The sequence below is a fragment of the Canis lupus genome, chromosome 10, assembly GCF_003254725.2.
Source record: "Canis lupus dingo isolate Sandy chromosome 10, ASM325472v2, whole genome shotgun sequence".
NCBI classification, from domain to species: Eukaryota; Metazoa; Chordata; class Mammalia; order Carnivora; family Canidae; genus Canis; species Canis lupus.
The window spans coordinates 35,883,718-35,911,071 of record NC_064252.1 but is presented as its reverse complement, the minus strand read 5'-3'; the positions used below and the strand labels follow the sequence as shown (position 1 = coordinate 35,911,071).

The window sequence follows — 27,354 nt, the reverse complement described above, 5'->3', positions numbered from 1 at the left end:
GTTCCAATAAATATTGAGCCACCTACTAAATGCCTGGCACTGTTCTTAAGTACTGGGAAAAACTGTTCAAAAAAGAAAGTACATGCTCGTTCTTAAGTTCACTACATTCGTACGGGGAGCTTACATTCTACTACTGCTTTTTAATCCCAGACCAATGGCAGGGAAAGTGAGGGAGTCATCCTCTGAGAATTCTGTGCTTTGAGTACAAGACGTCCTTGATTTCTGCCTCTAGTTAGCAAAGGCCATCCCGATTCATGAGGTGTGTTCTTGTATGCCCGAACGCACCCTAAATGTGTTAGGTTCGAGGAAGAGGGAGTCGCCGGCAGTCAGGTGTGCACGGTGCTGGTGACCACCGCGTGTGCACGTTCATTCCTGCACGCTCGCGGGGCGCACGGGGGACGGGAAGCGGCGGCGGCCCGCGGGGTCGGGATGCTGAGGCCGCCAGCGCCTCCCAGAGGGGCCACCTGCAGAGGTGCGATTGCTGTGGACATGACCGAGGAAAACTGAAGTAGAATCTTTTTAAGACAAAAGGTGAGACGCCGTTTATCAGTCCAAAGAACGCAGTCGTAGAGAAATTAGTTACTAAATCCTTCAGCAGGAAAAACACTTGTCCGAAGAGGACGTTTTGAACACTGCGTAGAGGGTGAGACGGAGGGCCTCGCTGCCTGGTCTGGGCCCTGGCGGTGCCGGCGCTCCTGGGGTCGCTCCCCCCGCCCCCCCGCCCGGTGCCCCTGGCGCTCCGGGGCGCTCTCCACCCGAGGCGGGGGGGCGGGGCGTGCTGCGTCGTGTCGCAGGTCCGTGACGCGAGCTCCGCCCCTGCGCGTCCCGCCGCCGTGTTTGAACGCTGCTCCCGGGGTGACAACGGCGGCGTCCGCTCGCTATGGAGCCGAGGCTGGTGAAGCCCCCCGGGCAGGATTTGGTGGTGGAGCGACTCAAAAGCCGCTACGGACTAGGGGGCAGCCGCCTGGCCGAGGTGAGGTCTCGCCCTTCCCCTCGGGCTGTCCCCGGGCCCGCGGGCTGGTTTGTGCAGGGGTAAAGCAAGCAGGCCGGCCGGCGGCTGCGCCCGGGGCCCGGAGCCCGGAGACCGGAGCCCCGAGCCTGGGGCCGCCCTCCGCTCCGCCCCAGCAGGGTCAGGAACGGTAGCCGGAGGGGCAGCGCCTGCTCCGCACCCTGGAGAAGCGGATTTTCCGTCAGAAAAAGCCCTTCACCCAGCACAGACCCTGGAAGGCGTGGGACGCCCCGGACGTGGTGGTAGGCCCCTTGTATTACAGTGACTTGTGCGGAGTTCAAAAAGCAATTTTATCTCCTCCAAAAACCTTCCTATTTTGAGGTAATTACCAACTTTAAGCTGCAAGGATCCTGTCAACAAGTCTTCTGAACCCTTGGTTTGGGCTCATCAGTCGTTCATACTTTGCCGCATCTGCGTTACTTCTCTTCCCGTCTCTGACGTGGCGTGCACACATTCCCCCTGAACTGATGGAGGGGACTTGCAGGCGCTGTGCACCCTCACCCCCGCATGGAAATTCTTAAGTGTATTTTCTGGGAATAGGGTGATTCTCATATATCCATAGCAATAAATTGAACAAACTGACCATTTGCACAGTAATATTTAACATAGAGTTAATATTCAGATTTCCGATTATCTCATTGATGTCCTTTGTAAACTTTGTTTCCCCGGTGCAGATAGAGTCCATCTGTATTTGGTTCTCTCCTGTTGCCTTTGTTCTGGCTCAGGTTCTAAGTCTCTGTCTTTATTTTTTTGAGATTTTATTTATGTATTCATGAGAGACAGAGAGGGGAGAGGCAGAGACACAGGCAGAGGGAGAAGCAGGCTCCATGCAGGGAGCCCCATGTGGGACTCGATCCCGGGACCCCAGGATCATGCCCTGCGCGGAAGGCGGACGCTCAACCGCTGAGCCCCCAGGCGTCCCTAAGTCTCTGTCTTTATGATGTATTTTTGAAGACTACAGGACAACTGTATATGGGACTGTCCCTCCGTCAGATTTTCTCGGATGCGTATACCTCAGGATTGTACATAGATACTGACTTTGTGCGTTTTTGGCAGGAGTGATGTGTAGGTTTCTCTTGTTCACTAGGAGGTATAACATTTCTATGTCCTGTTATTGGTGATACTAACTTTGACCGCTTGATTAAGATAGTATCTATTAGATTTGTCCATGCTAATTTTTGTAATTAATTCTTGTACTTAATACATAATTTGTGGGGAACTCTTTTGAGATTGTAGGTTGATTCTTAATATATAAATTAAATGTCTTTTTTGATTTTTTTTAGTATGATTTTTCAAATTTTGATCAGGCTAGGTGGAAGAGAAGATCGCTAATCTCTCCAGGTAAGCTGATCGAGTATTTTGTGTATTTGGGGGTTTTAACAAATTTAATTTGAGAAAAAACATTAAAAAAAATGTTTAGGCTTAACACTAAGTGCCAGATATCTTGTGATACTAGGCTTTTTTCATTCAGGTAATGAACTAATAGTCATCAAGATTTGGGGGGGTAAAGGTATGATATCTCTAAAATCAAATTGAGTGAATTTTTTTGGTGTTTCAGTTACAGTATTTTTGCCTTTAAAAATGTTAAAAATTAAACAGTATATTGGGGAAAGAAAACTAATTGCTATTTTTTTAAGGCACAAACTTTTCCAAGTTACAGGGGTAGTAATTGTTGCACCAGAAGAATTTTTCAAATGTACTTGATAAAGAGAATTATACTGTGAAATGGGGTCGGTTGGAACATTATATGGTAATCTGGAACTAACATATATAGCTAATTAACCTTTAGTCTTTTGATTTGTTGATACTTCTTCAGTGATGTTTTTACTAGTAAGTATTATCATTGAATTTTGAGGTCATTGCAGCAGAAACAGTAAGTTTATGAGATGGTAGATTAGGGAATTTCATTTTTTTCCAAGTTTATTTCTCTTTGAAATTTTGTAAACACTCTTCTGAAACATTCCTTCAGTATGAACAAACCCAGTTATTACTGAGTTTAGTATCTTAAAACATTTTTAAAATTTTTTTTAACTTTTATTTATTTATGATAGTCACAGAGAGAGAGAGAGAGAGAGAGAGAAAGAGAGAGGCAGAGACATAGGCAGAGGGAGAAGCAGGCTCCATGCACCGGGAGCCCGATGTGGGGGATTCGATCCCGGGTCTCCAGGATCGTGCCCTGGGCCAAAGGCAGGCGCCAAACCGCTGCGCCACCCAGGGATCCCTTAAAACATTTTTTAAATTGTATCTTAGTTTTGAAATTTGTCCTAAAATTTCCAACATTCTAAACTATAACTAAAAAGTATAGCTTGTTTAATTTCTGATGGGAAAAAGCATGTTAGACAAAAGGTGCATACATTTCAGTGACATGGATAGAACTAGAGCTGCTCAGTGAAATAAATGAGTTAGAGAAAGACATACCATATGATTTCACTTATAGGTGGAATTTAAGAAACAAAACATATGAACGAACATAGGGGAAGGGAATGAAAAATAAAATAAGATGAAATTGAGAGGGAGTCAAACCGTAAGAGATTCTTAACTCTAGGAAACAAACTTGAGGGTTGCTGGAGGGTAGGTAGGTAGGGGATAGGATAACTCGGTGGTGGGCATTAAGGAGGGCACTTGATGTCGTGAGCCCTGGGTGTTATATGCAACTGATGAATCAGTAAATCTACCTATGAAATTAATTTTAAAAAAGTCAGATAATTCCAGAAAAAAATTTTTTTTGATAAAATAGCAAACAATCCATGTTTATAAAATGACATAGGCAGAGGGTTCAAAATCAGAACAAACAACTGAATGGCCCACAGAAAACTATTAAGTTGAAGAATACATAGGAGCCAGCTCCTGCAAGGTTAAGAGAAATTTTTTTAAATTTATTTTTTATTGGTGTTCAATTTACTAACATACAGAATAACCCCCAGTGCCCGTCACCCATTCACTCCCACCCCCCGCCCTCCTCCCCTTCTACCACCCCTAGTTTGTTTCCCAGAGTTAGCAGTCTTTACGTTCTGTCTCCCTTTCTGATATTTCCCACACATTTCTTCTCCCTTCCCTTATATTCCCTTTCACTATTATTTATATTCCCCAAATGAATGAGAACATATAATGTTTGTCCTTCTCCGACTGACTTACTTCACTCAGCATAATACCCTCCAGTTCCATCCACGTTGAAGCAAATGGTGGGTATTTGTCACTTCTAATAGCTGAGTAATATTCCATTGTATACATAAACCACATCTTCTTTGTCCATTCATCTTTCGTTGGACACCGAGGCTCCTTCCACAGTTTGGCTATCGTGGCCATTGCTGCTATAAACATCGGGGTGCAGGTGTCCCGGCGTTTCATTGCATCTGTATCTTTGGGGTAAATCCCCAGCAGTGCAATTGCTGGGTCGTAGGGCAGGTCTATTTTTAACTCTTTAAGGAACCTCCACACAGTTTTCCAGAGTGGCTGCACCAGTTCACATTCCCACCAACAGTGTAAGAGGGTTCCCTTTTCTCCGCATCCCCTCCAACATTTGTTGTTTCCTGCCTTGTTAATTTTCCCCATTCTCACCGGTGTGAGGTGGTATCTCATTGTGGTTTTGATTTGTATTTCCCTGATGGCAAGTGATGCAGAGCATTTTCTCATATGCATGTTGGCCATGTCTATGTCTTCCTCTGTGAGATTCCTCTTCATGTCTTTTGCCCATTTCATGATTGGATTGTTTGTTTCTTTGGTGTTGAGTTTAATAAGTTCTTTATAGATCTTGGAAACTAGCCCTTTATCTGATATGTCATTTGCAAATATCTTCTCCCATTTTGTAGGTTGTCTTTGAGTTTTGTTGACGGTTTCTTTTGCTGTGCAAAAGCTTCTTATCTTGATGAAGTCTCAGTAGTTCATTTTTGCTTTTGTTTCTTTTGCCTTCGTGGATGTATCTTGCAAGAAGTTACTGTGGCCGAGTTCAAAAAGGGTGTTGCCTGTGTTCTTCTCTACGTGTGTTCTTCTCTACGATTTTGATGGAATCTTGTCTCACATTTAGATCTTTCATCCATTTTGAGTTTATCTTTGTGTATGGTGAAAGAGAGTGGTCTAGTTTCATTCTTCTGCATGTGGATGTCCAATTTTCCCAGCACCATTTATTGAAGAGACTGTCTTTCTTCCAATGGATAGTCTTTCCTCCTTTATCGAATATTAGTTGACCATAAAGTTCAGGGTCCACTTCTGGGTTTCTATTCTGTTCCACTGATCTATGTGTCTGTTTTTGTGCCAGTACCACACTGTCTTGATGACCGCAGCTTTGTAGTACAACCTGAAATCTGGCATTGTGATGCCCCCAGATATGGTTTTCTTTTTTAAAATTCCCCTGGCTATTCAGGGTCTTTTCTGATTCCACACATCTTAAAATAATTTGTTCTAACTCTCTGAAGAAAGTCCATGGTATTTTGATAGGGATTGCATTAAACGTGTATATTGCCCTGGGTAACATTGACATTTTCACAATATTAATTCTGCTAATCCATGAGCATGGAATATTTTTCCATCTCTTTGTGTCTTCCTCAGTTTCTTTCAGAAGTGTTCTATAGTTTTGAGGGTATAGATCCTTTACATCTTTGGTTAGGTTTATTCCTAGGTATCTTATGCTTTTGGGTGCAATTGTAAATGGGATTGACTCCTGAATTTCTCTTTCTTCAGTCTCATTGTTAGTGTATAGAAATGCCACTGATTTCTGGTCATTGATTTTGTATCCTGCCACGCTACCGAATTGCTGTATGAGTTCTAGCAATCTTGGGGTGGAGACTTTTGGGTTTTCTATGTAGAGTATCATGTCATCGGCGAAGAGGGAGAGTTTGACTTCTTCTTTGCCAATTTGAATGCCTTTAATGTCTTTTTGTTGCCTGATTGCTGAGGCTAGGACTTCCAGTACTATGTTGAACAGCAGTGGTGAGAGTGGACATCCCTGTCTTGTTCCTGATCTTAGGGGAAAGGCTCCCAGTGTTTCCCCATTGAGAATGATATTTGCTGTGGGCTTTTCATAGATGGCTTTTAAGATGCCGAGGAATGTTCCCTCTATCCCTACACTCTGAAGAGTTTTGATCAGAAATGGATGCTGTATTTTGTCAAATGCTTTCTCTGCATCTAATGAGAGGATCATATGGTTCTTGGTTTTTCTCTTGCTGATATGATGAATCACATTGATTGTTTTACGGGTGTTGAACCAGCCTTGTGTCCCAGGGATAAATCCTACTTGGTCATGGTGAATAAAGATGAGAGGATCATATGGTTCTTGGTTTTTCTCTTGCTGATATGATGAATCACATTGATTGTTTTACGGGTGTTGAACCAGCCTTGTGTCCCAGGGATAAATCCTACTTGGTCATGGTGAATAATTTTCTTAATGTACTGTTGGATCCTATTGGCTAGTATCTTGTTGAGAATTTTTGCATCCATGTTCATCAGGGATATTGGTCTGTAATTCTCCTTTTTGGTGGGGTCTTTGGTTTCGGAATTAAGGTGATGCTGGCCTCATAGAACGAATTTGGAAGTACTCCATCTCTTTCTATTTTTCCAAACAGCTTTAGGAGAATAGGTATGGTTTCTTCTTTAAACGTTTGATAAAATTCCCCTGGGAAGCCATCTGGCCCTGGACTCTTGTGTCTTGGGAGGTTTTTGATGACTGCTTCAATTTCCTCCCTGGTTATTGGCCTGTTCAGGTTTTCTATTTCTTCCTGTTCCAGTTTTGGTAGTTTGTGGCTTTCCAGGAATGCGTCCATTTCTTCTAGATTGCCTAATTTATTGGCGTATAGCTGTTCATAATATGTTTTTAAAATCGTTTGTATTTCCTTGGTGTTGGTAGTGATCTCTCCTTTCTCATTTATGATTTTATTTTTTTTTTTTTTTTTTTTTTTTTTTTTTTTTTTTTTATTTATGACAGTCACAGAGAGAGAGGCAGAGACACAGGCAGAGGGAGAAGCAGGCTCCATGCACTGGGAGCCCGATGTGGGATTCGATCCCGGGTCTCCAGGATCGCGCCCTGGGCCAAAGGCAGGCGCCAAACCGCTGCGCCACCCAGGGATCCCTCATTTATGATTTTATTAATTTGAGTCTTCTCTCTCTTCTTTTTAATAAGGCTGGCTAATGGTTTATCTATCTTATTAATTCTTTCAAAGAACCAACTCCTGGTTCTGTTGATCTGTTCCACAGTTCTTCTGGTCTCGATTTCGTTGAGTTCTGCTCGAATCTTTATTAACTCCCTTCTTCTCTTGGGTGTAGGATCTATTTGCTGTTTTTTCTCTAGCTCCTTTATGTGTAAGGTTAGCTTTTGTATTTGAGTTCTTTCCAGTTTTTGAATGGATGCTTGTATTGTGATATATTTCCCCCTTAGGACTGCTTTTGCTGCATCCCAAAGATTTTGAATGGTTGTATCTTCATTCTCATTAGTTTCCATGAATCTTTTTAATTCTTCCTTAATTTCCTGGTTGACCCTTTCATCTTTTAGCAGGATGGTCCTTAACCTCCACGTGTTTGAGGTCCTTCCAAACTTCTTGTTGTGATTTAGTTCTAATTTCAAGGCATTATGGTCTGAGAATATGCAGGGGACGATCCCAGTCTTTTGGTATCGGTTCAGACCCGATTTGTGACTCAATATGTGGTCTATTCTGGAGAAAGTTCCATGTGCACTTGAGAAAAATGTGTATTCAGTTGAGTTTGGATGTAAAGTTCTATAGATATCTGTGAAATCCATCTGGTCTAGTGTATCATTTAAAGCTCTCGTTTCTTTGGAGATGTTGTGCTTAGAAGACCTATCGAGTATAGAAAGAGCTAGATTGAAGTCACCAAGTATAAGTGTATTATTATCTAAGTATTTCTTCACTTTGGTTAATAATTGATTTATATATTTGGCAGCTCCCACATTCGGGGCATATATATTGAGGATTGTTAAGTCCTCTTGTTGAATAGATCCTTTAAGTATGATATAGTGTCCCTCTTCATCTCTCACTACAGTCTTCGGGGTAAATTTTAGTTTATCTGATATAAGGATGGCCACCCCTGCTTTCTTTTGAGGACCATTCGAATGGTAAATGGTTCTCCAACCTTTTATTTTCAGGCTGTAGGTGTCCTTCTGTCTAAAATGAGTCTCTTGTAGACAGCAAATAGATGGGTCCTGCTTTTTTATCCAGTCTGAAACCCTGCGCCTTTTGATGGGGTCATTAAGCCCTTTCACATTCAGAGTTACTATTGAGAGATATGAATTTAGTGTCTTCATGATATCTATTCAGTCCTTGTTTTTTTGGACTGTTCCACTGAACTTCTTCTTAAAGGGGAATTTTAAGAGTCCCCCTTAAAATTTCTTGCAGAGCTGGTTTGGAGGTCACATATTCTTTCAGTTCCTGCCTGTCTTGGAAGCTCTTTATCTCTCCTTCCATTTTGAATGAGAGCCTTGCTGGATAAAGTATTCTTGGTTGCATGTTCTTTCTCATTTAGGACCCTGAATATATCCTGCCAGCCCTTTCTGGCCTGCCAGGTCTCTGTGGAGAGTCTGCTGTTAACCCTAATACTCCTCCCCATAAAAGTCAGGGATTTCTTGTCTCTTGCTGCTTTAAGGATCTTCTCTTTATCTTTGGAATTTGCAGGCTTCACTATTAAATGTCGAGGTGTTGAATGGTTTTCATTGATTTTAGGGGGGGATCTCTCTATTTCCTGGATCTGAATGCCTGTTTCCCTTCCCAGATTAGGAAAGTTTTCAGCTAGAATTTGTTTAAATACATATTCTGGCCCTCTGGCCCTTTCGGCACCCTCGGGAACACCAATTAAACGTAGGTTTTTCTTCCTCAGGCTGTCGTTTATTTTCCTTAATCTATCTTCATGGTCTTTTAATTGTTTGTCTCTTTTTTCCTCAGTTTCCCTCTTTGCCATCAACTTGTCTTCTATGTCACTCCCTTGTTCTTCCACCTCGTTAACCCTGGTCGTTAGGACTTCTAGTTTGGATTGCATCTCATTCAATTGATTTTTAATTTCTGCCTGATTGGCTCTAAATTCTGCAGTCATGAAGTCTCTTGAGTCCTTTGTGCTTTTTTCTAGAGCCACCAGTAGCTGTATAATAGTGCTTCTGAATTGGCTTTCTGACATTGAATTGTAATCCAGACTTTGTAACTCTGTGGGAGAGAGGACTGTTTCTGATTCTTTATTTTGAGGTGAGGTTTTCCTTCTAGTCATTTTGCTCAGTGCAGAGTGGCCAAAAGCAAGTTGTATTGGGAAAAGGAGAAAAAGAGAGGAGGGAAAGAAGAAAGAAAAGAGAAAGAGAAAAAAAAGGAAGAAAAAAAAAACAAAAAAAAAAGAAGAAAAAGAGAGAAAAAGAAAGAAAGGAGAAAAAAGGGGTGTGGGGGAAGGAAACAAATCAAAAAGCAAAACAAAAAAAAAAAGAACCACGGGGGAGTATCTTCTGATTCTGTGTACTTTAAGTCCCTTGGCTTCTCCTGGAACTTGTCCGTCTAGCTGGTCTTCTGGGGGAGGGGCCTGCTGTGCTGATTTTCAGGTGTTAGCAGTTGGGGGAGCTGCTGTGCCCCTGCCTGGTGCAGGGCTCAGTGGGGGTTGTTTACCCCGTGAGGCCCCAGGAGGAACAACCGCAGTGGCGGGGCCAGCTCTGGAAACTTGGATTCAGCTCCGGCAGGAACTCCGGAGCTCTCCGTCTGCAGGGCCTGGAGGCTCCGGGGCAGGGCCGCTGATCTGCTCAGCTCGGGGCAGGAGCGTCCTCGTCCTCGCTGTCCTGGGCCCTCCCGGCCTCTGCCTGCCCCGGGGGAGGCCGGATCCTGGGCTGTGTCCCGGCGCCCTGTGCCCCGGGGGCCTGCGCTGTTGGATTCGAGCTCCCGCCCCGCAGCCCCCTCCGCGGAGCCTCCGCCCGAGCCCCCCTCGAGCTGCTCCTGCCCCGCAGCCCCCTCCGCAGAGCCGCCGCCCGAGCCCCTCCGAGCTACTCCGGGTCCCGCCGTGCGCGCTGCAGCCCTTAGGGAGCTCGGCGGGCTCTCCCGGGGCGCAGGTGTCTGTTACTGTCCCGGGGAGCCCGAGGGCATCCTCGCCCTTCTGGGTCCTGCTCCACCTCCCTGCGAGCCCCTTTCCGCCCAGGAAGGTTGGTGCAGCTCCTGCGTCTCCGGGACGGGGCTCTCCTGTCCTGGGGACACTCGCCCCGGCCTCAGCCTGGCTCCTCGCGGGGCCCCTCCCCCTTGGAGGCCTTTGGTTTCTTTATTTCTTTTTTCCCGTCTTCCTACCTTGATAGAAGCACAAACTCTTCTCACTGTAGCATTCCAGGTGTTCTCTCTTTAATTCTCAGGCCGAATTCATAGATTTTCAGGATAATTTGAAGGTTTTCTAGGTAATTTGGTGGAGACAGGTGATTTGGAGACCCTACTCTTCTGCCATCTTGCCCCTCCTCCCAGAAAATTTTTTAAAGATCTTAAAAAATATTTCTGAATTTCTTATCAGAGAGGCTCTCTTTGCATTTTATTCACTGAATTTAGATATAGGCTAACAGTCTGTTAAATGTTTAGTGTTTAGGGGCATCTGGGTGGCACAGTCAGTTAAGTGTCTGATTCTTGATTTCAGTTCAGGTCATGATTTCAGGATCATGAGATCAAGCCCTGGGTTTGGCTCCACTGTCAATGCAGTCTGCTTGAGATTCTCTCTCTTTCTCTCTGCCCCTCCCACTCATGCTCTCTCTCTCTAATAAAAAAAATGTTTAGTGTTTAGAATATATAAAATTAAAAAATAAAATGTTTAATATTTGAGGACTGATGAAATATCATGATAGGTAGAAAGAAGACAGGATTCTGAATTTTAATCTTTCCATTTGCTGGTTCTGTTACTTGGATAACTTCACATAACTTCTGTGGTCCTTAGACTTCACACCATTAGAATAGGGTTAAAGGCACCCATTCTCCTTACTTCACAGTAAACTGTTGTTGCTAAGATCAAATAAGGTAATAAATGAAAACATTTTGTAATGAGTAAAGTGCTATATAGGAACTGATGCCTATTTTCTGAAGTTTGCATTACACAGACATACAGATAAATCATTAGGTAATTTTGTTGTCTTACCTTCAGAAGCCTAGAATGAGATTAGTATGTGATCTTAGTAATCTCTGCTGTTTTCTTTTTTGTTAACAGATGATTTGGACATCTTCTCATCTGGAGATAAAGTGGGTTCATCTTTGAGGTGTCACTCTGATGAAAGAAAACATTGCACAACACCGCTTTGTAGTTCATTCAAACTCTTAAATGTGAATTGGTAAAGTACCCCTCAATCCTTAGTATTACTATCCCTTTGGTATCTAAAAAATGGAGAAATTAAAGGGTGGATTCTTTACGTCTTTGCTTTTTTTCTGAGAGGACGTGCAAGCATTCTGGAGCCTGCTGAATGGTTGAAGAGACTGATTTATTAATTTTTACTGAGAATCTCTGTGATAAAAGCATTATGGCTAGTGGTATAATGCAGTTATACAGTATGAAAAATGAAAAATTATTTTTATGATTATTCATCCAGGACCCAAATGAAGACCTTGCCCCCTCCCCCTTTTTTTGGTTAAAGGAGCCAGGACAAAAATGAATGCAGGTTTATTAGTGATATTTAACTGTATCCATTGTGTGTCTACTAGTGTGGTAAGTTATATTTTAGGTAGTTGAAAGAGATTGAGGAAATCAGTCTAGGGAAATGATAACTACAAATATGCAGAATGCTGGGTTGTGAGTGGGTGAAAACAGTATAAAAACAGTGGCAGCTAAGGTGAAATAAAATTGTGAATTAGATACTTTTAAATGTCAGAAATAAGTGGCAGAAGGAAGTGCTATGGATATCAAGAAGTAGTGAACGTTTTGGAATAATGTTAAACCATAAAGATGTGTATATACAGTAAATATTGAGATAATCGTGGGGAGAAGAAAAGATAACAGTGCCTAAAATATATGGATATTATTAATGTAATTGATATTTGGGAGCTTGAATTTTTTTACATAATTTTCTCATTCTCTGCTTAAATGTAAAACACTTAGAACAGTGCTTAGTATATTGAAAAGCATTCAGATGTGCTATTATTGTTATTTACTGTTTCATTTGGCATTCACCAAGTTGCTTTGTTGATCTGGATTTAAGATTTGGACAAGAGGTAGATTGAATATAGAGTAAGGAAAGTAAACATTGTTTTCAGATAATTATGAATTTCTGGAAATTAGTTTCATATGTTAACTGATACCATTTTTTTGTTTTCATAAATGACCTGGGTATATTTCAAGTTATAATTTGAAGCTTTTGAACTATGAAAGTTTTTATTACATTGGACAGCTTTTTCACAATCTCTCATTATGATCTAGTCTGGAATTATAGTGCTGTCTAGCATAGTAGCCATAGGGCACAGGTGGCTATTGAGTACTTAAAATAGAAGTACAAAATATACACTGGATTTTAAAGATGGATAAAAGAATACAAAATACGTTAATAATTTTTCGTATTGATTATATATTAATCTTTTGGATATAGTGGGTTAAGTATAATACATGTTAAAATTTTGTGTCTTTATGTGTGTTTTTTTTTTTAAGATTTTATTTTTATTTATTCACGAGAGACACAGAGAGAGAGAGAGAGAGAGGGAGGCAGAGACACAGGCAGAGGGAGAAGCAGGTTCCATGCAGGGAGCCTGATGTGGGACTTGATCCCAAGAGTCCCGGATCATGCCCTGGGCTGAAGGCAGGCGCTAAACTGCTGAGCCACCCAGGCTTTCCTGTCTTGATGTTTTTAATATGGCTACTAGAGAATTTTAAATTGCCTTATGTGACTTGAATTATATTCCTTTGAACAGCACTGCTCTAGAAATTTAAACTTTGAGACCATCTTTTTGGAGAGAACACCTGAGATGTTTTTTTTTAATTTTATTTATTTATTCATGAGAGACACACACAGAGAGAGAGGCAGAGAGACACAGGCAGAGGGAGAAGCAGGCTCCATGCAGGGAGCCCGACATGGGACTCAATCCCGGGTCTCCAGGATCGTGGCCTGGGCTGAAGGCAGCACTAAACCGCTGAGCCACCCGGGCTGCCCCAATACCTGAGGTTCTAGTTCTGCTTTTAACTAGTTTAATTTCTTTCTGTTAAATGTTAATTCTTTTAGCTAAAATTATAGCTAACAGTACCTGTGATATCTACCTTACAGAAGTATAAGGAATGAAAAGAGTTTGATGGTTATAGAGCATTCTACAGCTCTATATGTCATTTTATTTTATTTTTTTTTAAAGATTTATTTATTTATTTATTTATGATAGACACAGAGAGAGAGGCAGAGACACAGGCAGAATGGAGAAGCAGGCTCCATGCTGGGAGCCCGATGCAGGACTTGATCCCGGGACTCCAGGATTGTGCCCTGGGCCAAAGGCAGGCGCCAAACCGCTGAGCCACCCACGGATCCCCTCTATATGTCATTTTAGATTAAGCCCATTGGAATATGTAGAAAGATACCTGTAGTGAATTTTTAAGGTCAGTGACTGTTACTTTTCACATTTTTATGTTTTCCTTTTTTAAAAAAATAAAAATATTTTATTTATTCATGAAAAACACAGAGAGAGAGAGAGAGAGAGGGGCAGAGATACAGGCAGAGGGAGAAGCAGCCTCCATTTAGGGAGCCTGATGTGGGACTTGATCCCGGTCTCCAGGATCAGGTCCTGGACTGAAGGCAGCGCTAAGCCACTGGGCCACCCGGGCTGCCCTGTTTTCCATTTTTAAAAATGTTTACTTATTACATTTTTTCAATTGTTATGCTGTTAATAATAAAGCAGTTTTATTTTTTAAAATGCTACAGTAAACTTCCAGAATGCTGTAATAAATTTATTTTTTTTAAAGCCTAGATGATGAACTGGATTCTTTTCAAGATTTGAAGCAACAAGAAACAAAAGAAGAGTTAATTGAGAATGATCCTAGAATTAGTACCTCTAAGTTAACCAAGCAGTCTTTTAAAGATATAGAAAAAGGTAAGAGATATTCATTTTAGAACAATTACTTCAAAGTAGCTTTGTCAGGGCATCTGGCTGGCTCAGTTGGTAGAGCATGCAACTCTTTATCTCAAGGTTGTAAGTTTGAGCCGCACATTGGGTGTAGAGATTACTTAAAAATAAAATCTTAAAGAAAAAAAAAAGGTTTTGTCAAATAGAGCACATAAAGCTTATCCTTTAGTAATAACTCTGGTCCTCAGGTGTCTGTATATTTCTGTGTTCTGCATTTTTGTAAGCCATGGGATAGTAACTGATTATTAATTAAAGGAGAAGAGAAAAGTAAGCATCATTATTTTCCAGTAGTATCCCACTGCTCTCAAATTATCAAGTAGTAAGTTAGCAATCAAGTGAATACTTTTTATAATTTTTTCATATTTCTTCATACTTTTTTATAATTTCTTCATATTTTTTCATTTAAGTATTGGTTAGGAAGTCACTAAATACTGTGGTAGATTTGAGTAATCTTTGACTATTTTAAGACAGTACTCCAGATTACTTAAGGTATGACTTCTTCAGGTACTTTTTTAGTAACTCTCTGCATGTGGCTGCATGTTGAGATTTCAAGGAAGGAGGCAACCAGAAATGGCTTCCTCTTGGCTATAAGACTTTGAGAACAGTATTGCTCCTTTGATAGCCTTTGTGCATCTCTTCTGGGCATACATTGTCTACACAGAACATATACTCATTTGTCCCTTCCCACTCTCTTTCATCCTTTTCCCATTCATCTCAGCATTTGAGGAAAATGAAAAGTAATTGTGCCTGGACTTATATTTCTTGCTGTTTTACAGCTTTTCCCACTGAAAATATAGGATAATGAAAAAAAAAGTTGAATGTATTTAGAAGTTGACATAATTAAGTAATATTTAAACTACAGATTGTGAGATGAGAACCTAGAGAAGCAAGCAAAGCAGTGAAAGTGCCTTTCACTTTAGGGGGACCTGGGTAGTTCAGTTGGTTGGGTGTCTGACTCTTGATTTCTACTAGGGTTGTGATTTCAGGGTCCTCTGATCAAGCCCAGTGTAAGGCTCTGTACTCTGCTGGAGTCAGCTTGGGATTCTTTCTTTCTCTCTCCCTCTGCCCCTCCTCCCCTCCTGTGAATACATGTGCTAAATAAGTAAATAGATGAAATCTTTTAAAAAATGAAACTTTTACTTTAAGGGCATTTGCTGAATTAAGTGAAGTGGAACTTTTTTCTTTTTCTATTTAAATATTTTTTAAATTTATAGAATGGGCCTGCTTGCATGCACAAGTGAGGAGCAGGGGGGTGGGGGACAGAGGGTGAGGGAGAAAGAATCCCAGGGTGACTCTGCACAGAGTGCAGAGCCCCACATGGGGCTCGATCTCACTCTCTGAGATCATGATCTGAATTGAAATCAAGAGTTGGTACTTAACCGATTGAGCCACCAAGCACCCTAAAACTTTTTTCTTTGTTAAAAATTCATGTTATTCTTTATTTTGGCTCCCTAGAGTCTGTCCAAGATGCGGAGTACAATAGGAAACCCCTTTCTTAAAGCTAGGGTTCCCAGGAAGGCTAATGCAAGTTAAAACTAACAGAAAATAAATTCTGGCAGTGCAGTGTTGGCAAAGAAGTGAAGCAAGAGGAACTTGTTCGTCCGTTGCTGTTGGGAGAGTAAATTAATATAACTACCTTGGCAAGCATTTTGTCATCACTAGCACAGTTGAACCTGCACATGTTCCCTGTGATCCAGCAATGTTGCTGTTAGTCATTTACCCTGGAGAAACTCTTAAACACGTGTACCAGCAGCCACATGCAAGACTGTAGGGCACCTGTGGCGACAAAGAGCTCAAATAGCCACCTGTAGTAAAACGTTGGCATATAAAAATACAAAATAGGATAAAAGTAGCTTTGTCAAGGGATCTGGCTGGCTCAGATGGTAGAGCATGCAACTCTTGATCTCAGGGTTATAAGTTTGTATAGGTGTATTTCTTAGATTTCAGACTGTTCAGTGTTTGTGTTTATTTCTTTATTTCCATCCCATCCTTGCTTAAGAGTTAAAATCTTCTGGTAAAGTATACTTTTTTTTTTAGTTTATTTTTTTAGTAATCTCTAGCCCCAACCCTAACCCTAACCCTGATTCTGTCATTAATTCAAGAACATATTTAAAGGTTATAGAAATTACATGATTACATCATTATATAAACTACAGACATTATATAGTGTTTAAAACCAGTCAAAACGGGATGCCTGGGTGGTTCAGCGGTTGAACACCTGCCTTCAGCCCAGGGCGTAATCCTGGAGTCCCAGGATCGAGTCCTACATCGGGCTCCCTGCATGGAGCCTGCTTCTCCCTCTGCCTATGTCTCTGCCTCTCTCTCTCTGTGTGTCTCTTATGAATAAATAAATAAAATCTTAAAAAACAAAACAGGCAAAACAAGGTCTTAAAAATCTTTTAATTTTTACCCAGATAGTAAAAACTTAAAAATAAAGCAATGATTAATGCTATATTTTGGTTAGAGATTAGTTTGGTTTTAGGGAAGAGAAAAGAATGTGATTAGGGGTTTCTGAAGTAACTTTACATTTCTTGGCCTAGGTGGTTCATACATAAGTGTTTTCATGCACTTTAAAATCTATTTTGAAATAATTTCAGACATACAGGAAGAGCATAGAGAATTTCTGTAAGGCCTTCAGACAGGTTTTTCTAAATTTTAACATTTTACCACGTTTGCTATATAATTCTTTCTGCATATAATATTGGAGACTTAAATTTTTTTTTAATTTGAATTCAATTTAGTTAACATCTAGTGTTTTTTTTAAGTTTCAGAGGTAGAATTTAGTGGTTCATTAGTTGCAGATAACAGTGCTCATTACATCAAGTGCCCTCCTTTTTTTTTTTTTTGTATTTTCTTCTTTTTCCTTTATTTCTCTATTTTGCATAGTTGTCAGTGTGGGTGAGTGTTAAGATAGCTCCAGTAGCCATACTCTGAGAAAGTTTACCTTGTAATAGCTATCCCTGAGGGAAACAGTATCATCAAAGTGCCCTCCTTAATGCCCACCAGAAATGTCTGTTCTCCCATGCCCCACTCACCTCCTCTCCAACAACCCATAGTTTGGTTCCTATAGTTAAGAGTCTCTTATGATTTGCTTCCCTCTCTGTTTTTATCTTATTTTTCCTTCCCTTCCCATATGTTCATCTGTTTTGTTTCTTAAATGCCACCTATGAGTGAAATCATGCGGTATTTGTCTTTCTCTGACTTATTTCGCTGAGCATAATACCCTCCAGCTCCATCCACGTCATTGCAAATGGCAAGATTTCGTTCTTTTTGATGGCTGAGTGATATTCTGTGTGTATATATATATTCCACATCATCTTTATCCATTCATCATGGACATTTGGGTTCTTTTCATATTTTGACTATTGTGGACATTGCTCCTATAAACAGATGTGTGTGTCCTTTCGAATCACTATTTTTGGCGGCGCCTGGCTGGCTCAGTCCATTAAGTGTCTGCCTTTGGCTCCCAGGGTCCTGGGATCAAGTCCTGCATTTGGCTCCCTGCTTAATAGGGAGCCTGCTTCTCCCTCTGCCTCTGTTTGCCTCTTCCCCGGCTTGTGCTCCCTCTCTCTGTCAAATAAATAGATAGATAGATAGATAGATAGATAGATAGATAGATAGATGATAGATAAATAAAATCTTATTAAAAAAAAAAAGAATCACTATTTTTGTATGCTTTGGATAACTACCTAGTAGTGTAATTGCTGGGTTGTAGGGTAGGTCTATTTATATTTTTAACTTTTTGAGGAACCTCCATACTGTTTCTAATACTCGAAACTTTTTAACAGTACTAAAATTCATATTTAAAGTAACTCATCCTGAAGAGTAGTCTGTCTGAGAATACTTAAAACTGTAAATTGATAAGCTTTATAATTTTTTTCTTTTTAGCAGTTCCCCAGCCAACCAATTTGGCTTCAAATTTAAGAAATTGGACTGAATGTTGTAGTGATGAAAGTGACTCCCCTCTCAGACGTGTCAGCTATCCAACATCTAAAGCACCAAACAAGCAGAGAATACTTCCACATCAGATTAATCAGATATATGATGAATTATTTCAAATACATCAGAAACTGCAGGTAAGAACTAAAAACTGAATTGAAAATTCAGAAATATTTATGTTCTGTGCACCAAACATGTATAAAATTTGAATACGGAGTATTTAATTTTAATTATTTAAATAAGTATGTCAAGACAAAGGTAGAAGAGGACAAATTTATTAAAAGGAACAAACATTTAAGATAGTTATTGAAGGGAAAAATTTATCCCTAAGGGAAAAAATAAATGATTTTTTTATGTATAGGTATATTTCTTAGATTTCACACTGTTCTGTGTTTTGTGTTTATTTCTTTATTTCCATCCCATCCTTGCTTAAGAAATAAAATCTGCTGGTAAAGTATACTTTTTTTTAATATTTTATTTATTTATTCATGAAAGACACAGAGACATAGGCAGAGGGAGAAAAGCAGGCTCTCTGTGGAGAGCCTGATACAGGACTTGATTCTGGGACTCCAGGATGACACCCTGACACCCAGGTGTCCCAGGTATACTTTTTTTTTTTAAGTTTACTCTTTTAGTAATCTCTCTACCCAGCATGGGGCTTGAACTCACAACCCTGAGACCAAGAGTCCCATGCTCCTCTAACTGAGCCAGCCGGGTCTCCCTAAAGTATGCTTTTTTGAAGTAGTGTTCCTGATTCATTGTTTTAAATACCTATTTGTAAGAAGTTCTCTTGTCGGTTCTCACCAAAATTCTATTTGGAACATTGGTCTTTGTCTTCTTTGAGATTTTTTGTTTCCAAAGGATGTAATTCTTGTATTAAGTATCCACTAGGTAGGGGTACAGAAGGGAACAAAAGTATGTATAATACACAGTTGCTGACTGAAGTTGTTATAGTTGGAATTCTGCTGTATTTGTATACGATGAAATAGTTAAACATTTAGAAAAAAAACCAATACCTTAAAAAAAAACCCTAATACCTCATTTTGTCTGAATAATTCAGATTATATTATAGGGAGAAAGATCAAGATTTTAGTTTGGAATTGGTTAGGTTTGAGAGTTTAAGGGAGACCTAAGGTAAGTAGTTAAATGTACCAGCTCAGTATTTAAAACATAGGTCTTGGATGGGTATCTAAATTGGGAGTCATTTACATATAGATATTAAAAACTGTCACCAGTAGTTGAGATCTAGAGAGAGGGCAGAGTGTGAAGAGATGTAGGTATTCTGATGGTGGATATTAGGATGAGGGCAGTAGGGATAGAGGGAAGTAGATGGATTCTAAACATATTTAAGAGATGGAATCAGTAGATCTTGAAGATTGTTTTGATGTGGGAGGTCTACAGTAGGTTTCAGTCAAGAATGAAATTCAGCTTTATTAATTTGGCTATTGGATAAATGATACTGCCTTTTTTGCTGAGATAGGAAACAAAACTGGAGGGAGAGGATTCTATTTTTTTTTTTAATTTGTAACTTTAATTTTTATATAGGAAATAATTCATTTATTATGAATATTATCTTTTCATTTGCAGTATTCTTCTAGGTAACACAGTGTTTTTGTTTTTAAAAGTTTATAAAATGAGATGCCTGGGTTGAGCATCTGCCTTTGGCTCAGGTCCTGATCTCAGGATCCTGGGATCGAGTCCTACATCAGGCTCCCTGCATGGAGCCTGCTTCTCCCTCTGCCTATGTCTCTGCCTCTCTCTGTGTCTCTCACGAATAAGCAAATGAAATCTTCAAAAAAAAAAATAAAAGTTTATAAAATATTTATGACATATAGAAAAACATAGGGAATATTATAACATCAACTATATACTCATTGCCCATATTGCATAATGCTAAAATTTTATTAATAATTCTGTTTGATACTTGAAAGAAAATAAAATGTTTCAATTACAGTTGAAACAGCTTTCCTCCATCCCATACCCTCTTCCTTTTCCCAAGGATTAAGCACTCCCTTGAAATTGATGTAGATCCATTATATTCTTCTTTAACCCTTTTATATATTCTTATATACGTATTGCTTTGAATGTTTTAAAATGTTACGTAGGTAGTGATGTATTGTGGATTTCTTTTTGTAGCATCCTTCATTTGTTGCTAAATTTTTTAGTTGTATGTGTTTGGAAAATGTAGTTCTAGTTCATTCGTCATACCTGCCATGTAGCATTCTAGCCTCTAAATAAACAGCTTTTTTTTTTTGAGAGAGAGAGCACATGTACAAGTGGGGGTGGGAGAGGAAAGGGAGAGAGCCCAGCATGGGGTTTTGATCCTGGGACCCTGGGATCATGACCTAAGCTGAAGGCAGATACTTAACTGATTGAGCTACTCAGGTACCCCTATTTGTTTATGTCTATATAAATATACAAGATGGAGTTTATATTTTATGATTAGCTCTATTTAAGTGTCCTTAGCCTGCAAGAGGTAATAGTTGTAGGGTGCTACCAAATTGTTCTCCAAAGTAACTGTGCTTATTAGTTTACATTCCCATCAGCAACATTCTGGAGTTATCTTCTCCCATAATATGACAGATACCTCACTGATGTAGTTTGCATTTTTTTGCCTTTGAGTGTTAAATCCATTAAGATGATTCTGAGTTGAAACACTAATGATAAGACTATATATATATATATTTTTTTAAAGATTTTATTTATTTATTCATGAGAGACAGAGAGAGAGAGAGAGGCAGAGACACAGGCAGAGGGAGAAGCAGACTCCATGCAGGGAGCCCAATGTAGGACTCGATCCCTGGACTCCAGGATTATGCCCTTGGCCGAAGGCAGGCACTAAACTGCTGAGCCACCCAGGGATCCTGATAAGACCATATTTTTAAGCGAACCAAGATAGTAATCTGCAGGTGCATACACAGGACTTTGAGTAAAAAGACCAGTTTCTTTTATATCAAATCTAAATGTTGAAAGTAAATGAGATGACAACCCCGTGTCCAGGAATTAAGTTTCGATTCTCTAGAATTCTACAGTTTTTTGTTAAACAATATAAGCACAATAGTAGAACTTTCTGGATTTCATCATATGCTGAGATAAAAGAATTACAGCAAATTTTTTATTAACAGTGGACCAATGATGGGGAATCTGTTAGTGATTGTATTAGAATTCATTTCTTTCAAGGCTATATATATCTGCCTCAAGAACTGCTGGACCTGAGACAGGTGAAGGCAAGTGTCTTATTGGGTTTCCAGAGTAGTGGCCTGGTCCCATACAGAAAACTTCCACATCCAGAAATGATAGAAAAAAAGTTAACATTTTTTTTTAAGTTTTTATTTTAATTTCAATTAGTTAACATAGTATTATATTAGTTTCAGATGTGCAATGTAGTGATTCAAAACTTCCATACATCTTGAGCTATCTTCAAATAGGGAAAATGTGATGTACGTTCACAGTGGCCTGCTGAGCACTGAAGGAAACAATGAACTCACATCAAATAATTCCAGACCTAGAAAGTCCAAGATGAAGGCTCTAGCAGATTCATTGTCTATTCGGAGCCCACTTTCTGGTTCACAGACAGCTATCTTTTTGCTGTGTTCTCACATGTTAAAAGGGCCTCTTTAAAATTTCTTTATAAAGTGTACAATTCAGTTATTTTTAGAATATTCAAAGAGTTATGCTACCATCACCGTAGCCAATTTTATAATATTTTCATTATCCAAGTAAGAAACCCCCTACTCATTAGATCGCTCTCCTCATTAACCACCCACACTCCCCTGACACCCTCCGCCCCATTTCCTGTCAACCCTAGGCAACTATTAGTCTATTTTCTGGCTATAGAGGTATTCGAAGTAAAGAATAGAGAAGATTTGAAATAGGCAAATAGGCAGGCACTATGATGAGTGGGAGAGAGAGAGCCAACCATGAAAATATAAAACGATTTCTGGACTACATTGAGAATGCAGTAGAGGTTCCCTGAATTTAAAATAGTACAACTTTTTCTGATGTGTGTTTTCTCCATTGGTATCGAGCAGCGCGGCATTGAGGTTAGAGCTGTAATGCAGAGCTAAGATTTTTCAGTCTAAGTGATGGACAAGAAGAAGAGGGGGATAGAGTATAGGGAAAGAAAAGATGGTACAGTTGAAGTGGAGCATGGAATAGAAGCTGGATAGGGGATTGTTCTCTATAGTATTGATGCATTTTAGACCTCAAATTCTCTAGAGTCTTCATGGTGGAATCTCACTATGGTGTCACATCATTTTGCAACAAGATAGAATTTCTGTGTAAGCTTACTTGCTGTGGTAGTCTAGCTGTTGCTATAATACAGATTTTACTTGTACCCATGTAATCCTAAATACCATTTGATTAAGCTACAGCCTCAGTAAATAAAACCTAATTTGTAGAATTTGTGAATGAACTTTCTAAAAACATTTGAATCTGACATTTTAATGCAGTGTGAAACTGCAGCACAACAGGAGTTTGCTGAAGAACTTCAGAAGCGGGAACGTTTTTTAGTTGAAAGAGAACAGCTGCTTTTCAGACATGAAACTGCTTTGAGTAAAATTAAAGGTGTTGAAGAAGAGGTTCTTACAAGATTTCAGATTATAAATGAGGTAACTATATAGCATTTGATTTCAGAGTAATATTATAATTTGTTTTTCTTAATTTAGATTCACTTACTATTAGCATTTTGCCACATTTGCTCTATTTCTTCTTTGTCCTTCCTTACCCCACCAATTTTTTCCTGACCATTTGAAACTAACTTGCAAAAATCATGACTCAGCACCCCTGAAACTTCCTTAGTATTATCAATACTTAATCTTAGGACTGTGTATCTCCTGAGCATAAAGATATTTGTCACATCATTATCATATTAGGAAATTCATGCTAATTGAATAATTTAACTTGATATATAGTCTGTATTCACTTTCCCAGTTAGGTGTTGAAATTTTTTTTTAAGAATGAATTTATTTATTTATTTATTTATGAAAGTGTGTGTGTGTGAGGGGCAGAGGAAGAGGCAGAGAATCTTTTTTATTATTATTTTTTTAAGCTTTTATTTATTTAAGGCAGAGAATCTTAAGTAGACTCCCCACTGAGCATGGAGCCTGATGTGGGGCTCAATCCCACAACCCTGAGATCATAATCTAAACTGAAACTGAGAGTTAGATGCTTAACTGATTGAGCCACCCAGGTACCCCATTGTCTTGAAATCTTTTATTGCATGTTTTATTATTATTTAAAACAATTTTTTTTAATTTATTTTTTATTGGTGTTCAGTTTACTAACATACAGAATAACCCCCAGTAAAACAATTTTTTAAATATTTTATTTATTTATCCATGAGAGACACAGAGAGAAAGAGAGACACAGGCAAAGTCAGAGAAACAGGCTCCCCACAAGGAGCCCGATGTGGGACTCAATCCCGGATGCTGGGATCACATCCTGAGCTGAAGGCAGACACTCAACTGCTGAGCCACTCAGACGTCCCAGCATGTTTTATTATTATTTTCTGATTAAAGAACTAGACAGAATTTCACGCATTGTACTGGATTTTTATATGTTTTTGGTTTCTGTAAATCTAGAGCAGTCAACCATTTTCTTTTTTGTGAGACTTTCTTTGAAGATTCCAGGCTAGTAGTCTTACCCACCCCTAGCACTCTGTGCCCCCTGCCAATAACTATTGACCTATTTTCTGACCCTGTACTTCTGCCTTTCCCAGAATGTTATGTAAATAAAATTACGATTTTTCTTTATCTGTGGTTTTTAGCAGACATTTAATTATGAGATAGCTCCACATACTTTTCTTTGAGTTTATCCTGTTTGGGATTAACTGAATATCTTTGACTTTTTAAATTAATGTCTTTCACCAAATTTGGGATGTTTTCAACTGATATTTCTTCTCTTATTTTTTAATTTTCCAACTTCTTTCTTCTCCTGTAATTCCGGTGACTTACATATTAGGTCTTTTGCTGTTATACCACAGAGTCTCTGCTTCTTTTTTCTCATTTGTTTCTTCTGTGTTCTTCAGATTTGATAATATCTATTACCTACAATTATGTTCATTGTTTTTTATTTCCATGTTGCTACTGAAATCATCTAGTGAATTTTATTTTTAATATTTTAAAGTTCTAAGATTGCTAATTATGGTCTTTTAATTAAGTTTAATTTTCCTTATGAGAATTTTTATCTTTCCATTTATATTTGTTCATATTTACCTCAGGGAACATATCTAAAAATTCAGTGTTTGGATCATGTAAGGATTGGCATTTTTCTTGAGATTTAGTCACATTTTTCTGGCTCTCTGTATGCTCAGTGACTTTTTGTCCCTATTGTATTTGGGACCTTTTGGATATTGTACAGATTCTGGATCTGGTTATAATCCTCTGGAGACTATTTTTTAAGCAATCAGCCCAATTGAGGTGTTTGTTTACTTATAAATTGAAGTATAATTGACATACTTTATGTTTCAGATGTAAACGTAGTGATTTGACATTTTTATTTTTATTTTTTTTTTAATATATTTTTTTCAATTTTTATTTATTTATGATAGTCACAGAGAGAGAGAGAGAGAGAGGCAGAGACACAGGCCGAGAGAGAAGCAGGCTCCATGCACCGGGAGCCCGACGTGGGATTCGATCCCGGGTCTCCAGGATCGCGCCCTGGGCCAAAGGCAGGCGCCAAACCGATGCACCACCCAGGGATCCCTGATTTGACATTTTTATTTTTATTTTTTTTTTATTTTTTATTTTTTTAATATATATATTTTTTCTTTATTTATTTATGATAGTCACACACAGAGAGAGAGAGAGAGAGGCAGAGACACAGGCAGAGGGAGAAGCAGGCTCCATGCACCGGGAGCCCGACGCGGGACTCGATCCCGGATCTCCAGGATCGCGCCCTGGGCCAAAGGCAGGCGCCAAACCACTGCGCCACCCAGGGATCCCCTGATTTGACATTTTTAAATGCATTATGAAACACTCACCATGATAAACTAGTTACCATCTCTCACTATATAATGCTGTTATAATATTATTGACTATATTCTCTATGCTATACATTACATTCCTGACTTATTATACCTGGGAATTTTGTACCTTTTGACTACCTTTACCTGTTTTGCCCACTGCCCACCTCCCTCCCCATCTGGCAGCTGCACTAGTTCTTTCTTTTATGAGTCTATTTCTATTTCTGTTATATTTTGTTAATTCATTTGTTTTGTTTTTATTTCATGTAAAAGTGAAGTTATGTAGTGATTGTCTTTCTCTGACTTATTTCACGTAGCATAAATACCCTCAAGGTTCCTTCATGTTGTCACAAATGGCAAAATTTGATTCTTTTTTTAAGTCTGTGTAATATTCCACTGTATATTTATGCAGCATCTTTATCCAGTCATCTCTCAGTGAACACCTAGGTGTCCTCCATATCTTGGCTGTTGTAAATAATGCTGTAGTGAATATAGGTGTGCATATATCTTTTAGAATTAATGTTTTCATTTTCTTTAGGTAAATAACCAGAAGTAGAGTTGCAGGATCATACGGTAGTTCTATTTTGAAGTTTTTGAGGAACGTCCATGTATTTTCCAGAGTGGCTGCTCTGATTCGCATCAACAGTTCATGCATGAGGTTTCCCTTTCTCCTCCTCCTTGCCAACATTTTTATTTCTTGTGTTTTTGATATAAGCCATTCTGACTGTTTAAGGTGATATCTCATTGTGGTTTTGATTTGCATTTCCCTGATAGACTAGTGAAGTTGAGCATTTTTTCATGTACCTCTTGGCCATCAGTATGTCTTCTTTGGAAAAATATCTGTTAAGGTCCATTTCCTATTTTTCAATTGGATTGTTTGTTTATTTGTATGAGTTCTTTTTTTTTTTTTAAGATTTTATTTATTTATTTATTCATTAGAGACAGAGAGAGAGAGAGAGAGAGACAGAGAGAGGCAGAGACACAGGTAGAGGAAGAAGCAGGCTCCATGCAGGGAGCCTGATGTGGGAGTCAGTCCCGGGTCTCCAGGATCACACCCTGGGCTGAAGGCAGCGCTAAACCGCTGAGCCACCTGGGCTGCCCTGAGTTGTAGGAGTTCTTCATGTTATTTGAATATTTTGAATACAAGTGTCCAAATATATATTGGATATATCATTTGCGGATATTTTCTCCTATTCAGTAAGTTGTTTTTCCATTATATTAATGATTTCCTTCACTGTGCAAAACCTTTTTAGTTTGATGTAAATTGAATTGTATTTTTTTTTCTCCAGTTGTTTAGTTTTGCTTTTGTTGCCCTTGCCTGAAAACACAGACCAAAAATATATTGTTAAGACTGATGTCCAGGAGTTTATTACCATTGTTTTCTTTTAGGAGTTTTATGGTTTCAGGTCTTGAATTCGTTCTGAGTTTATTTTTGTATATAGTATGAGAAAGTGGTCCAGTTTCTTTTGTATGTATCTATTCAGTTTTCTCAGCACTATTTATTAAAGAGACTATTTTTTCCCTATTGTATATTCTTTCCTCCTTTGTAGTAGATTACCATATAAGCATGAGTTTGATTCTGGCTCTCTGTTCTGTTCCATTTATCTCCACATCAGTTTTTGTGCCAGCACTATACTGTTTTGATAACTATAGCTTTGTAGTAAAGTTGGAAATCTGGAAGTATGATATCTCCAAGTTTGTTTTTCTTTCTCAGTGTTGCTTTGGCTGTTGGGGTCTTTTGTGATCCAAACAAATTTTAGTATTCTAATTCTGTGAAAAATGCTTTTGGCATTTTTGGTAAGGATTGCACTGACTCTGTAGATTACTTTAGGTAGTATGGAAATTTTAACAGTATTAATTGTTCTAATCCATGAGCATGGTATATCTTTCTGTTTATTTGTGACATCTTCAATGTCTTTCATTAATGCCTTATAATTTTTGGAATGCAGGTCTTTCACTTCCTTGGGTAAATTAATTCAGAGGTATTTTTATTATTGTTTTAGTGCAATTGTAAATGAGATTGTTTTTTTAATTTCTCCTTCTGCTATTTTGGCGTTAGTATAGAAACACAACTGATTTCTGTATGTTACTTTTGTATCTTGCAACTTTACTGAATTCACATATTCTAATAATTTTTGGTGAATTCTTGAGGGTTGACTATATATAACATACTGTCATCTGCAAATAATGTTGGTCTTACTTCTTCCTTACCAACTTGGATGCTTTTTCTTTTTCTTCTCTAATTGCTATGGCTAGGTTTTCCAGTGTTATGTTGAATAAAAGTGGTGAAAGTAGGCATTCTAGTCTTGTTCCTAATCTTAGAATAAAAGCTTTAAGCATTTCACCATTGAGTATGATGTTAGCTGTAGCTTTCTCATATATCCTTTATTATGTTGATATATGTTCCCTCTATACTCTCTTTG

General features: G+C 39.0%; 1 protein-coding gene across 8 annotated transcripts in view; it reads left to right on the top strand.

Moving 5' to 3' along the window:
• Positions 1–700: 700 nt before the first annotated feature.
• CCDC138 (coiled-coil domain containing 138) overlaps positions 701–27,354 on the top strand; it is a 110,429-nt gene continuing 83,775 nt past the window's right edge. The window contains exons 1-6 of one of the 8 annotated variants that reach the window (XR_003142298.3): positions 799–973; positions 2,293–2,350; positions 11,150–11,270; positions 13,868–13,995; positions 17,917–18,104; positions 22,419–22,577. Coding sequence is in view for 5 of the 8 variants with exons in the window: in XM_025462611.3 (XP_025318396.1) it covers positions 881–973; positions 2,293–2,350; positions 11,150–11,270; positions 13,868–13,995; positions 17,917–18,104; positions 22,419–22,577 (747 nt within the window). In the remaining 3 variants the exon portion in view is untranslated. Of the gene's footprint in view, positions 974–1,147; positions 1,252–2,292; positions 2,351–11,149; positions 11,271–13,867; positions 13,996–17,916; positions 18,105–22,418; positions 22,578–27,354 lie in introns of those variants that run through there. The other 7 variants (XM_049115373.1, XM_025462595.3, XM_025462611.3 and 4 more) reach the window with 7 other exon arrangements.